A 13,778-nucleotide genomic window follows, 5' to 3' on the forward strand; every position below is an offset into this window, starting at 1 on the left:
ACGCAATATTCAAAAATATTAAATTACAATTTCATTTGTATTGATGCAACTTCTCATACATTGAATTTTAGATGGTAAAACAAGTTGTCTATAATGAATAGAAATAAATAAACAGTCTAACCTCAAATAGAAATCAAGTAATTATGGAAAATTTTGAATTAATAAAGCAAGGTGCAGAAGGAAGAATATTTAAAGGGTTGTATTTAGGAAAGCCGAGTATTATAAAGGAAAGGTTTGAGAAGAAGTATAGACACAGAGAGTTGGATAATCATTTGACCAAGGAACGGATCAAAGCAGAAAGTAAGGCTATAACAAAATGTAGATCGATTGGCATTAGGACACCCTCACTATATTTAGTGGACTTCAATAGAAGAATGATTTTCATGGAATATTTCGAGGCCAGTATTACAGCCAAAGAATTTATTTGTACAGCAAGCAATGAATTCATAGAGAGGATCAGTGAGGATATTGGAATTGCTTTGGCCAAGATGCATTCCAATAATGTTGTTCATGGAGATTTGACTACATCTAATATTCTGTTGATCAATAAGCACAATAAGATGGATTTTAATAAATATGAGGATCTGGAGATGGTTCTAATTGATTTTGGATTAGCGCACATTGAATCCAGTGCTGAGGACAAGGGTGTTGATCTGTATGTACTGGAGAGGGCATTATTGAGTACCCACAGTATAGCTGAGCAAATATTTCCAAATATATTAAAATCTTATAAAAACGCATACAAAAATTGTAAAGAAGTCATTCAGAAGTTTGAAGATGTAAGAGCTAGGGGTAGGAAGCGAACGATGGTCGGCTGATCTACAAGTGCGAGGGCATTCCACCAGCAGCAACAATTGTTTCGCCGGTTATGTATTTTGCATCGTCGGAAACAAGGAAAGCCGCAACGCCACTTATGTCTTCAACTTTTCCCAATCTATCAAACAATAAACGTTATGTTAATTTATAATTTGTATTGTGTTTGCTGTTTACCTTTTCATTGGAATCGTGGACAGCGCCGCTTCTTCGGATTCCTTCGATGCGGAAATCTATAAATTTAATATTTTCATTAAATCTGAACATTGCACTATAGTTGGAAAACTTACAGCCGCGGAAAACTTGGTTTTAACTATTCCTGGAGCGATGCAGTTCACATTTATATTTTCCGTTGCCAATTGCTGCGAAGCCGCTTTGGTCAATCCTAATAATGTTGTTTTGCTTACAGAATATGCACCCAATAACTAAAAATTAAAATATAATAAGTTAGAAAATCTTTAAATTACATGTATTAAATCTGTCTCTTTGCAGTATATTTTTATTACTAAATTACAATTAATTTCATCTGTGAGCAAAAATGTAGTTAGTGCTTATTTAACTTATATAATACGTATATTAATACATTTTCGATACATATCTCTTCGTTTGCATGAACGTACTCTGCCATCGAGTTTCGGCATATTATACATTTTTTAATTTATTTTTTTATCGTGTATTAAAAAAAAGAAACAGAAATCAAATATACATTATGAATGCTCCGTGCATATCAACTAACTGGCATTGTACGTTCGTATGGATATTTGTACGTTAGTTCGGTCAGAGATCAATAAATATTCTTTAATATGTACTTCAAATATTCATTAAACTAGCGATGACTATAACTTATTAAATACTCTCAATAAGAAATCAGTTTGGAATCTAATAATAGTTGTATTTTCAACTCACGTCAAATGGTTGGTAACCAGCAATTGAGGCAATGAATACTATACTTCCGCCACCCCTTTTGCGGATATGTGGTAGCGATTCTTTTGCTAATAAGTACGCTGCTTTAACGTTAATGTCGAATATTTTGTCCCAAGCTTCTTCATCTGCCTAAAATAATGCATAATATTAACAAATACATACTACAATGAAGATTAGATGTGCTCCTTGATAATTTGAAAATAATCAAATTGTTATCATTCTCTTGAGAAGCAATTGGATTTATAGGGATTAAATGATTAAATTAGATTAAGGAGGATTATATGAAGGCCATTGTAACGTATTTTTTCTAGAGGAAAGCTTACATCTAGAACACTTCCTACTGCAGGATTGGCAGCAGCATTGGACACCAAGATGTCCACGCCCCCAAATGCTTTAACGGCCTAAAACAGTTGTGTATGAACGTAATTTGCAGTAGAATATAAATTTTGGGTGTTTACTTCATCAAACAGCTTAATTCTGTCTTCCTTTTTGGATACATGGCATACAAGTCCTGCAGCAGTTAAACCCTCTTCCTTCAATTTGGCTAAAGCGGAGTCAACATTCTTTTGTTTCCTGCTGCTGATGACGACCTTTGCACCTTCCAGAGCGAGACGCCTGGCAATGCCGAATCCAATGCTACAAATAAATAAATACTTAACCTATAACGTATTTATGTAATGAGGAATAATCAATCGATTGTATTACCCATCCGTTGAGGCCGTGACTACGGCCACTTTGCCATCCAACCGGTTTTTGGGAATGTATGCCATTTGCCTAATAGCACCGCTGTAATTTAAGGCAGTTTTCGAGTATTTAACTAAACTGTTCATCAACATGGTTAAAAGCAAACAACGCACTCGCACAGCTTCGATAAAAATACTGTGAAATGTAATCGTCTCAGCAGCGAGACGGTTTTCATATGTCCTCTCTTATAATTGATTAATTTATCTTTTGTACTTTGAGTTCTACATTATAATAATATAAACATCGCTTAAAAAATAGGATGCTGAAGAAGTAAATATATACAAAAAAATATTACGTAATCTCTAATTTTGTCTAAGGTCCATTCATCTTCAATCAGATCAGAACATCTTTGATCTGTCGATAACAAATTTGATCTGAAAATATTTCTATTTTCGGGACAAAATTACGCAGACTAATTTCCGTTTATCGTACAAACGCATTGCAAAACAGACAAATAGGGTTTCACATAGATAAATATAGAAATCAGCAATTTACATCATCTTTGGATACACAACTATTCAATTAGCAGATCTAGATAACATTTTTTTCCTATCAAGCCATAATAAAAACAAGTAAATGTGATGTGTTGAGCGCCATCAAACTTACCTGACGACTTATTTAAATGATGTGTTCGGAACATTCAAACGGCATTCGCAGAACAATTGCTTATAATGACCTTGTGTTATTACAGCGTTATTTGAGCGAAACATGTTAACAAGCGATTTAGTTGTAATTAACTATTTAAGAAAGCAATTTCAGTTTTTTTTGGCAATAATTATCAGTTTTGCAGAACATAGTGAAATTGTACATTCATATTATGAGCAAAACATGTTAGCAAACATAACAATTTCAGAAAGCAATTTCAGTGTATTTTATAGTAATTATCAATTTTTCAGGAAATAAAGGAAATAGATAAATTTTACGTATTTATATTATATGCATTTTAAATAACTGTTGCGATAAATATACATTTTTTTATAATTTTAAATCACTATCACTATTTTCAATAGTTTACATACAACTTCTCAATGTGACAAATTTCTAATTTTGTATGTTTGTAACTTTTAATATGAAATCTAGATGATATTGTTAGTATTGTTTACAAAAGCTTCACTCTCTTGTTTGGTGTTGATTGATTTGATGAATGATACAAATATATTTGTGACAGATCTGATGTATAGATGAGATAAACCAATTACTTGAGATATTATAAACAAAAATGAAAAGTAAAGTAATTATTCTAAATGTTTGTTCGTAAATGTTATTTTGTGATAGAAAGTCTGCACTTTGTTTTATTTGTGAATACAACAAATATTACCTTTGAATTAAGTGTAAAATTTTCGGACAGAAAGACCTATCGTGCAAAGGGCTACTGCAGCAATTTAAATTAGTTTTATTTTTCTTATTTTGTTAAGTTTGTATTATGGTTGTTGCAATAAATATTATAATCATGTGTACAATAAACATATTTTAATGTGTAGATGAATTACATTCATGTTCAACTTTGTGAATATACAAGTCAAACAGTAAATCCATTTAATGACTTCTAATAAGAATATAATGTAATTTTAATATCATTATTTACCACATGTTCTCTGGGATTTTGAAGTTATGTAATAAACATGAGTCGTCTTCTAATTATAAACATTTAACATTCAATTATTAATTATATAATCATTGGTATTTATATTTATTCTAAAAACGTATAAATAGAACATAAATAGGTTAAAATCTGAATGCGAATTTAACGGAAATTGCTGTTCCCTTCAAAGGAAGGAAATCAAATTAAACAGTGATTCCTTTCATAACAAAAAAACGAATTCACGCTCCATCGGAACTCGAATAAACACAACGCAATTTTTTTAAATTTCACCAAGAAATTCGCACATAAAAATAAGATCTCGTTGTATTTACGTTATCCAAAAATAAAACTCATTACACAGTAAACAGCTACCTACACTGGTCGTGCAGAGAGATACACGCGTTATTTTTTTTGTTTTAATTAAACTCATAATTATGCAATCAGAACCGCATTGTTATCGTAATATAAATATTTGAGATAAGTTGTAATTAAATCATGGGCTATGGTGCGTGAAACTCAAAATAATACTGGAAAAATAATAATAATTATAATAATATAGGGTGGCCTAGTTAATCTTGTAACAATTGGAATGTGCAAGGATCGGCAAGTAAATGAGGGATGGACATTTTTGGTCGAATGTTATTGTTTTGGTTTCGCTGTTATTGTTGTAAATAGAAAGTCAAGTGATGCTTGTGATAACTTATGAAGTACTCAGTAATAGATGACTCCCATCATCACCCACTCAGCAGCGTTTTTTTTTGTATTTGATTCAGTGCTACTTCAATCTTGTACTCGTTCAGATATGTCGCTCGATGATGGCTCCTGCAGGATTAACATTTGCAATGGTTTGCTCTTGTACTACCACCAGTACTCGTTCTATTCCCAGAAGGTAAAGATATAGTTTAAAGATGAGAATAACATTAATTTCATATAGAATTAACGTAAAATATTTAGACATTTTAAAATACCTTCCGATGTTTGTCCATTTCATTTGCACGGAATCGTACAAGGTTGAAGTATTGTTTGCATTTCTCATTTAATTTGTTTGTTGAACTTATTTTACTCGAAATTTCATTCTCTATTACGAGTATCAATTACGCGCGAGAGCCCAATTTCCAGTGCGGTCATGCGTTTTGTTGTTTCAACGAAACGGAAGCTAAACTGCATAGATCACATGATTTTTTTGATATAGAAACAAGTCAGGAATTATCATGCGCCTGCTAAAGTACAATTTGCGCTTCAGTCCAATCATTTACTCAAAAGGCACTTTTTGGTTGAAAACTTTCTAAAATTAATTATATTAATTTCTTATCTTAAAATTATTATCATTATAATCAAATCTTAATTTAGTGCAATTAAATAAATTAAATAAGTTTAATTAAAAAATGTTAAATTCTACACTAGTGATGTATTTTTGTTTAATAATAATCTAACTATTATAAAGCTATTCATTTTTGTTAGTAGTACAGCAATAACTTGCATAGTGCGGCTTTGATCAGTCCTGTTTGAATATTTCAAAAGAAACTAAATTTTGATTGAGCAAAATAGAAATAAATTACAAAAAAAAATGTACATAACATAATTTTTATATATAAATAAACATTTCTCTCTTTGTGTGCTATTTATTTTTATACACTTTTAAAATCTTCGATTAGTGCGGTTTCTTCGAATAGTGCGGGATATTGGCGGAATCAATTACTATATATATTTGTAAAAATTTTTAGTAACTTATATAACTTGCTATTATAAATGATTTAATTATTTGTAGGTTTTGATGGCATTGCATGAAAAGAAATTGCCATTCGAATCCTGCATTATAGATCTTCCGAAGGGCGGACAATACGAGCCATGGTATCTACAAATAAATCCAAGGGGCGAAGTGCCTGTCCTGCAGGATTGCGGCAAACTAATTCCCGACTCAACGCGCATCATAGACTATTTGGAAGATCACTTTTGTATAGGTAAACTTCATTCAATCAATATATTAAAACACATATTACATATTTTTCTTCATCTTTTGGACAGCTGACATTCCAAAATTGATACCCATGGAGGAAGGTTTCGAAGTTCGTCAAAGAATCACCTATTACCGTCACATCCTCGATCAAATACCCGCAGGAATTTTAACCATGGGCTCGTTCTTCCACCCGGAATTAGTGAAAAGACCGAAGGCTCCTTTCCTGCCACCTGTCAGAAAAAACTTCATAAGTAAACTTTCTATATTAATAAGAAAACTATGTGATATTGTTAATATTGCTTTGAAGGAACAGAGAACAATAGGAGTGAAATCTTGAAAGCGCACGCTGAGAATAACCCGGAGTGTCGTCACATCCTGCTAAAGAAACTTGAGTTCCACGAGCGAAGACACCAAATCGTCACCAACAAAGAGGAATTTCTCAGTGTCTTAAATCAAGTCGAAGATGTTCTTGATAAAGTCGAAGAGGAATTGGCGTCGCACAACCATAAAAGTAATTTCTTCAATTGTATAGATTCAATGTATTAATTTTAAATATTCTTTAAGATCAAGAGAATTGGTGGTTGTGTTCGAATACATTCACGGTCGCCGATATTAGTTTGACCATTTTATTGGAGCGTCTGAATCAGCTGGGCTTCGAGTGTGCTTTCTGGAAAGATTCCAGAAGACCGAATATCGAAAAATATTATAAACGCGTGCAGGAGCGTGAATCTTATAAGAAATCCATCCCGAACATTTTCTTCCATTTGAAAACTGTGGTCAGGGTTAAACCAATAGCAATTGGATGCGCCGTCGTTGCGGGAATGTTCCTAATTGTTGGAGGCTTCTTCATAATCAGGAAAATGATGTAGTAATTGTCTTGCTAATAGTACTTAATATATATTATTCATCAATAATTCACTTACATGATTTTCTTTGCATTATTTAGTGAGATTGTAAATTAAATCTTCATATATTTTTTGTTTTATTTCCTTTGAAATTTATTTGTTATTTGGCATATAAAAGTAAATATAAAAAAAGAATAAATTTTAATTAAAAGAAAGTAAATAATTGACAGAAAAGTAATAATTCTCTATTTTAGAATATACAAAAAATGTGAAGATAATACACCTCAAGTATGATTTACAAACCAAACAAGATAGAAGATACAATTTAGTAATACTATTTGCACTTGCAACAGTTTTATTTGTTTATTTAATAAATTATTTCAAAATTAATAACTGAAATATTTTTCATTTTCGTTAACAATTAAATAGTTTAATATAAAATGAAGATAAAGTTTTTAAAACCCAAAAATAGGTTTAATACTGAAAATTTCAAGTGTTTAAAAGTTGTTTAGAAATTTTGTTTACAATTAACTTACTAGGAGATTGAAGAAATTTAATTTTCCTTCTTTGAAAATTATCTTTTTCAATTATATAAAATAATTGCGTGTTTCCTTTTTTATTGAATTCATCTACAAAAAATATGATTATTCTTAGTTTTATAACATGCAATATGTATACTTACATTGAATTTGTAGAGATTTATACGAATACTTTCGCTAAAGTAATAGAATTATTGTAATATGTAAAAAAAAACACATGTTTTCTTAATAAGTATTATATTTCATAAATTATGAATAAATTAATAAAAAATGGCAAAATAATATTAAAAAAATAACAAAACAATTATTGAACAACAACCCCATAGTAATAATTCCAAATTAAACAAATCACCATTCACAAATTGAATCCACAATTTTATATAGTCTTATAATTTTTATATATATATTTAACAAAATGCAACAGAAAATAAAATCAGAAACTGAACATACAACAGACGTTTTTTAAATATATGTTTAAATTGTAAAAATATCATGTGCCTATTTTTGATTTAGTCTTTCAATTCAAGTGTCTTTGGTCATGTTGATATGATGTTTGCATTCTATCTTTGCTGGTCATCTGAGTTATTGACAGATTCACTCCTGCCAGTATTTAATGGTCTGCCCATGAACATTGGTTTGTTACCATTGCCGCCCGTCCTTCTTTTCAAATTGATGGGCGTGTTCTGCACAGGTTTAGGTTTGATGTATTTAAAGACACCATTCCCAGGCAACTTTGGCAAATAATTGGAAGGGTACCATAGCTTGTATGTTATAAACCATGTGAGTACAGCAAATAATCCTCCAAGCAACTTCTCCAACATCACATGGTAATAGCATATTGTCCAAAACAACATGAAGTCCCATAAAATGTTAAGTAAAGTGATTGAAATGAATAATCCTCGAATATATGGTGTGTATTTCTCATAATTCAATTGTAGAACAGCAAATTCTTCTTTTGTCAGGTTTTTCAATGGGTTTGTGCTAGGTGATGTATCATTTGTTACACGATAATGTCCTTCTAATCTCATATAATCCTTTATACTGTCCCAATTGACCATGCTTCTTGCTTCTTCTATCAACATTAAGCTACCATAGACCAAGATAAATGAATGGCCTGATATATCAAAGCCATGCCACACATTGCCAGCTTTCAAGCAGCTTTGCTTGCTGTCAAATTTTCCATCAAAACATTTCCCAAACACAGTTTCAATATAATTGAAAAAGTTTGTCCAGGCCCACCAGAAGAATGTTGCAATGCATATTCTCGAGACATGATGCTTGATGATCTTCTCCTGATGCCCGCAACAGTAAATGAAGCTTGTCAGAACTACATATGGTACTATCAGGATGAGGTTCCAGCCCCACGCATACTTCACAAAGTATTGATTCAATATATTATCCGATTTGGAGAATAAGCTTTTCGGCACTGAAGCAAAATCAACTATTAAAGACACAAGAAACAATGCTCCTAGATAGATGCAAACTTTATGGTTGGTATTATACAAAATTGACTTTTTACACACATATAGTACCATTAAGGTTAGGATCTCCAAAATAGAAGCGGGCTCTGCCGTTGGTTTCGTTCCTTTCGTCTCGGGTTTCATATCGGTCAATCGATAATTTAATTTTGCCGATTGGCTATTTATTGGTTTTCTCTTTGTAGACATGATTTATACTTTATATCTCTACGAATTGCACATTTTCTATAAGTTTGCATTAACATTGACAACTATGACATAATTTATAAATACATTTTCACTTGTACTTGAACTTTGCTCTGACCTAATAAACTACACTACCTAAGATAATTGTTACACACTTATAACAACTTTAAGCCTTATCAATATATCGAATTTCGAACAAAATAGGAATGCAAAGTCATGTTATTATTTTGATTTTTAAATTATTAAAGGTTTTATATATAATATAAGAATTAACAGATGGCGCTTCTTTAAAACATAATCATATATAAACTATTTAATCCCACTAATTATTAAATATTTCAATATATTTATAACTGTTTTAATCAAATTTTAGCTAAAAATTACTAATTTACAAAGACGATATTTTAGAGGAAATCCTATAGATGGCAGCATAACATGATTTTACATTTTATCATATAAAATAAAGAAAATCATTATAAAATCAGTTTTAAAATAATCCTTTATTTCCATACATTCTTAATATCTTTAATTGTTAATTTAATTCCTTACCAGAAATTACCCCACATGACATCCTTCAAATTGGTTATATCAATCTAACCTAAAATAACTGAAAATGAACACAAATATTATTACTACTGTAACTACAGGTAAATCAATTATCAATTAAATTATTCTTATTAATATCAACTCTTTAAGGTATATTGAAATGCCAAAGTCGTTACCTCAGTATCTCTGCAGTGAGACCACTGATTCAGAAATGGAGACAAGATCGAGGCTTACCATTGAATCCTAATGCTTATGGTGTCTTAACTGATAAAGCAGACTACACATACTTGGATGGAAGACCAACTCCATATGGTTCCCATCAGAAGAAACGTATTCTGAAACAGAGAGAATTAGCTGAAAAGATTATTACTCTGTCAAAGGAAATTGATTTTGCAAAAGAGAACCATCAGCAGAGATTGAAGGCTGAGCAGGCAGCTAGACAGGCAATTCTTGATAGTAAATTGAAACCAAAAAGTGGTATTAAAGTGAGATGATTTGTGTAATTATGAAGTTTCTAGTTTAATAAATTTAGTTATATAAATGTTGTTTGATTTTGCTTTTATTACATTTTGTTTATTTAATCTAATGATTTTGTCTATTATGATATATACAATATTATTTACAACAGAATAGAATAAAATTTGATTTAATAATATATTTTAAAAAGATATTTAATACTGATTTTAATATTAATCAGTTATTATTTACATTGGAAATAATATATTAATGGGGTTGACATTTGATTTAATTTAAGCAATCAGAGGGTTCAGAATTATTCAGCGGGTATTCAGATGATGAAATGATCTCTCTTATTTTAAAATTACAATATCAACTTGAATTATTTATTGAATGTATTAATTATGACATTTAACTAATTAATAACAATATTTATTGGAACAATAAATTACAAAATAAACAAAGTCAATACAATAATAAAAATAAAATTCAACTGCTGCAAAGAGCTATTGACCATAGGATGAAAATTATATAACAAAAAATATTCTTTCTTTTTCTAGTTGATCACACACTTTAATTTATTAAAACTTCAATATTAAATTTATGCACTCTACAATCAATTGGATCCATTTTATGTAAACATACGAAAAGCATGTGTTGTTTTAGCTCTCAATTACATTTATTCTCATATGTGATATGAAGCTGATTACAATTATTAACATGTGAATACATATTTGAATTTCCGTTACATGAATTTAAATAAATGAAAACTGAAATTACTTGCAAGAAATTACTTGTTGTGGAGACACAAATTCAAAAGAAACCACAAACAGAATAAATAAAACATCTCCAATATTTACAAAATCCACAAAACGTTTGGACAGAGAAGTTCTTCCACTAGCTTCAAAAAGTGAGATCATTAACTTATCTAGATAAATATTATCCAAAGATTGTATCCAAATTATTTAATAGAAGATTACTGCAATGACGTTTTCATAAGGGGCAAAGAAAAAACATATGAAAATGTTATCTTCAGAAACCTGAACCTAAGACAATAAATAAGGAGTTTTTAATATTAGAGGCTACAAACTGAAATATGTAGATTAATTATTCATATTCCTTTTTCTATATAGTTTTCTAATTTATTAAAAAAAATAAAATAAGTTGTAAAAATCCTTTCTCTCTATTTTTGTGTGAAAATTCGAGAATCAATTTCTAAAAAAGTCGGTTTTTGAAAAAACCTTACAAATAACCATAGGTCTTTCCTCCCAAAATCAATATTATCAAAGTATTTTCTAAATGTATAGTAATTTAAAATTAATATTTTTGTTACTTACAAATTTGATTTACATTTCTAAAAATATATTAAAATAGAATTAATTTGCATTACAGCTGTACTAATCTTGTTTAAGAATTAACAAAATTAACATAAGTTACGTTACTCATGGAGAGCTTTCGACTGCATCTGGAGATGTACTTCGCCTAATCTGAGAGTTCTTGTGGGTATGCACTGCGACACAAACCACTTGCTCAAGGCGAGAATGTCCGGAGAGACTTGCTGTGGGTTAGTATAACATAACCAATTTGATAAACGATATAAATGTCCACAAGATCTAACTACATTTACTCTGAACACGATTAAGTTATTATTACAACACATTTTGGATAATAATATTCTTAGAATGAACTTTTTTATAAATTATTTAATGCATATATCATTTTTGACTAATTATTAGTAATTTATTTGGGAAATTGTGTATAATATAGGAACTTATGATTATTTTTCCGGAAAGTTCGTTTTTCCACTAAAATTTTAAATCAATACTTTTGTGTATCTATTTATTTGATATATTATTATGTATAATTTATATCATTTTAATGAATTCACGTTTAGTGCGGGTTATTGTCGATCAATGTGTGTTCCATTATTATTATTAGTAGACATTCCTCTAGGAATTTCGCACAGTTTTTTCAACTGAAAAAACTTCTCCATAAATAGAATATTTTTTAGTTATTGCTTTAGTGAAGTTTTTGGCTTTTCAGTAATAGAAAAGTATCAAAGTCTGCTAAATTCACATAAATCATTTGATCAGAAGCATTTTCTTTTCTGAAGACGTTTGAATTGTCACCTTTCAGAATCTGATATATTCATACATCCATACACTTAAACAGTCTATCTGCTTTATTTTTTTTTTTTACAAAAATTTTAGAGTAAACAATTATTCAAGTATTAAGTTAATACAAAGTTGTCAGAAAAGTAACAATAATTCTTTATAAACAAATATGTGACATTACTTTCAATTTGAAGACTTTTATAATCAACTTTGTTATGCATGTTTTGTCATATCTTTGTAATAACTTGTAAATTAAACATAAGGAACACTAATTATAATTGAAATAATTTGATATTCACTACTTTTGATAAAAAAGTAAACGAATATTATTACAAAAAAATAATATCAATTTTTACAGTTATCGTCAAGTTCAATCGTTTCAACTTACGGAAACGGAACTTTATTGTAAGTAGATATTTGATTAATTATATTAATGATGATGATATAAGATTTAAATTATAAATAACGAATAGCAAATACTCTTATCTTTTACCACCCAGTCATTTTTTTAAGTTTGGAAAGAGAACATAATCCGAGGGGGCTAAATTGTAAGGAAGCAATTCAAACTGATGCATTGTCTTGATTGTGAGCAAACGTGGCACCTATCTTAGCTCATGTCCAAACTTTCTGTAAATGTTCGATGTACATTACTTTTTGAAATGTCTAATATGTGTGCTAGCTCGCGCACTTTGAATCTACGGTCATCCAATACTATTTTGTAGATTTTCATCACCATTTCTGGCATGGTCACCTTATTTATTCGACCACTGCGATGTTCATCTTGACAGCTCGTACGACCTCGTTTAAACTAACTACCCAATATTTTTTGGTTGTAATCGAAGAAGCGGACTCCCTCAGAGTAGAATCTAGCTCCGCTTCGTTATTGGTTAGACTGAGACCTTTTAAATGAGAGTATAATAGTGACCAATTTTTTCCATGTACAAATTTACAGACAGTGGTCACTATTGATGTCTGTCAAAGAAGTACTAAACAACGTAGCATCCTCAAACTTAAGCTTGATACTTTTCATCATAGTAGTTTTTTTTTAAACAAAAAGCACCATTTATACGTGAAATCGGGTACTTCTGGGACTGCCCTCATACAGCCAAGAACTGGAGATCTAAGCTCAGCAATTCATCCAGAACCCAGCTTTTGCTGTTTCTCTGTTCACCCACATAATCCCAGAAAATCAAAGAATGTGCATTCCTTGACAAATGTGGACTACATAAATAGTTGTGTTTATTTGCATATTATTACTGTCCTCCGAGAAGTATGATACATATGTTATCAATTAAGTCCAATTATTGTATACATAATTATCTCAAATATTGAAGGTAGCAAAAGTGTAAAATTTCAATTTAACGTTTATTTCTAGAACAATAAAATGCTAAGAGAGAGTGAGAACAAAAATGAGAATGTAACAAAAAAATATTGGATTTTGTACCTTTTTGTGCTTGTTTGTTTGTGCAATGCACATCTATGGTTTAAATTCAATAGAGGCTACTGTTATTTATTCGCTCATTTGTGTGTATTCACATTGTGCGTGTACTATATTTATAAAGTCTTTTTAACATTGCATGCTGCATATATCAAA

At 30.1% G+C, this 13,778-nt stretch overlaps 5 protein-coding genes across 5 annotated transcripts; 3 read left to right on the top strand and 2 right to left on the bottom strand.

Moving 5' to 3' along the window:
• Positions 1–116: 116 nt before the first annotated feature.
• Positions 117–827, top strand: LOC108566926 (TP53-regulating kinase). Its single transcript, XM_017927061.1, has one exon. It carries the CDS (start codon positions 144–146, stop codon positions 816–818), a length of 675 nt encoding a protein of 224 aa, XP_017782550.1. The 5' UTR covers positions 117–143; the 3' UTR covers positions 819–827.
• LOC108566925 (dehydrogenase/reductase SDR family member 4) lies at positions 694–2,627 on the bottom strand. Its single transcript, XM_017927060.1, has 7 exons — positions 2,443–2,627; positions 2,196–2,373; positions 2,061–2,138; positions 1,720–1,866; positions 1,104–1,238; positions 991–1,046; positions 694–934 (listed from the first exon to the last, which is right to left on the bottom strand). The coding sequence occupies exons 1-7, from the start codon at positions 2,571–2,573 to the stop codon at positions 820–822; spliced, it is 840 nt and encodes a 279-aa protein (XP_017782549.1). The 5' UTR covers positions 2,574–2,627; the 3' UTR covers positions 694–819.
• Positions 2,628–4,434: 1,807 nt separating this feature from the next.
• LOC108566932 (ganglioside-induced differentiation-associated protein 1) lies at positions 4,435–6,958 on the top strand. Its single transcript, XM_017927068.1, has 5 exons — positions 4,435–4,952; positions 5,832–6,024; positions 6,089–6,271; positions 6,328–6,531; positions 6,585–6,958. Exons 1-5 carry the CDS (start codon positions 4,785–4,787, stop codon positions 6,887–6,889), a joined length of 1,053 nt encoding a protein of 350 aa, XP_017782557.1. The 5' UTR covers positions 4,435–4,784; the 3' UTR covers positions 6,890–6,958.
• A 750-nt stretch (positions 6,959–7,708) lies between these two features.
• Positions 7,709–9,012, bottom strand: LOC108566927 (FIT family protein CG10671). The gene is made up of 2 exons (XM_017927062.1): positions 8,937–9,012; positions 7,709–8,830 (listed from the first exon to the last, which is right to left on the bottom strand). Exon 2 carries the CDS (start codon positions 8,484–8,486, stop codon positions 7,965–7,967), a length of 522 nt encoding a protein of 173 aa, XP_017782551.1. The 5' UTR covers positions 8,487–8,830; positions 8,937–9,012; the 3' UTR covers positions 7,709–7,964.
• A 590-nt stretch (positions 9,013–9,602) lies between these two features.
• On the top strand, positions 9,603–10,159 carry LOC108566934 (39S ribosomal protein L52, mitochondrial). Its single transcript, XM_017927070.1, has 2 exons — positions 9,603–9,715; positions 9,765–10,159. Exons 1-2 carry the CDS (start codon positions 9,682–9,684, stop codon positions 10,106–10,108), a joined length of 378 nt encoding a protein of 125 aa, XP_017782559.1. The 5' UTR covers positions 9,603–9,681; the 3' UTR covers positions 10,109–10,159.
• Positions 10,160–13,778: the final 3,619 nt, after the last annotated feature.

Source organism: Nicrophorus vespilloides, unplaced genomic scaffold (genome assembly GCF_001412225.1).
Source record: "Nicrophorus vespilloides isolate i.1.1-1 unplaced genomic scaffold, Nicve_v1.0, whole genome shotgun sequence".
In the NCBI taxonomy this organism is placed as follows: Eukaryota; Metazoa; Arthropoda; class Insecta; order Coleoptera; family Silphidae; genus Nicrophorus; species Nicrophorus vespilloides.

What these genes read in the sequence shown, in the direction of transcription:
- LOC108566934 (XM_017927070.1), top strand. Translation starts at nt 9,682, where the DNA reads ATGAACACAAATATTATTACTACTGTAACTACAG. An exon ending in TATTACTACTGTAACTACAG is followed by an intron (nt 9,716 to 9,764) that starts GTAAATCAATTA and finishes CAACTCTTTAAG; the next exon opens with GTATATTGAAATGCCAAAGT.
- LOC108566926 (XM_017927061.1), top strand. Translation starts at nt 144, where the DNA reads ATGGAAAATTTTGAATTAATAAAGCAAGGTGCAGAAGGAAGAATATTT.
- LOC108566932 (XM_017927068.1), top strand. Translation starts at nt 4,785, where the DNA reads ATGACTCCCATCATCACCCACTCAGCAGCGTTTTTTTTTGTATTTGAT. An exon ending in ACTCGTTCTATTCCCAGAAG is followed by an intron (nt 4,953 to 5,831) that starts GTAAAGATATAG and finishes AATTATTTGTAG; the next exon opens with GTTTTGATGGCATTGCATGA. An exon ending in GGAAGATCACTTTTGTATAG is followed by an intron (nt 6,025 to 6,088) that starts GTAAACTTCATT and finishes TCTTTTGGACAG; the next exon opens with CTGACATTCCAAAATTGATA.
- LOC108566925 (XM_017927060.1), bottom strand. Translation starts at nt 2,573, where the DNA reads ATGTTGATGAACAGTTTAGTTAAATACTCGAAAACTGCCTTAAATTAC. An exon ending in CAGTAGGAAGTGTTCTAGAT is followed by an intron (nt 1,867 to 2,060) that starts GTAAGCTTTCCT and finishes GCATTATTTTAG; the next exon opens with GCAGATGAAGAAGCTTGGGA. An exon ending in CTGGTTACCAACCATTTGAC is followed by an intron (nt 1,239 to 1,719) that starts GTGAGTTGAAAA and finishes TTTAATTTTTAG; the next exon opens with TTATTGGGTGCATATTCTGT.
- LOC108566927 (XM_017927062.1), bottom strand. Translation starts at nt 8,486, where the DNA reads ATGTTGATAGAAGAAGCAAGAAGCATGGTCAATTGGGACAGTATAAAG.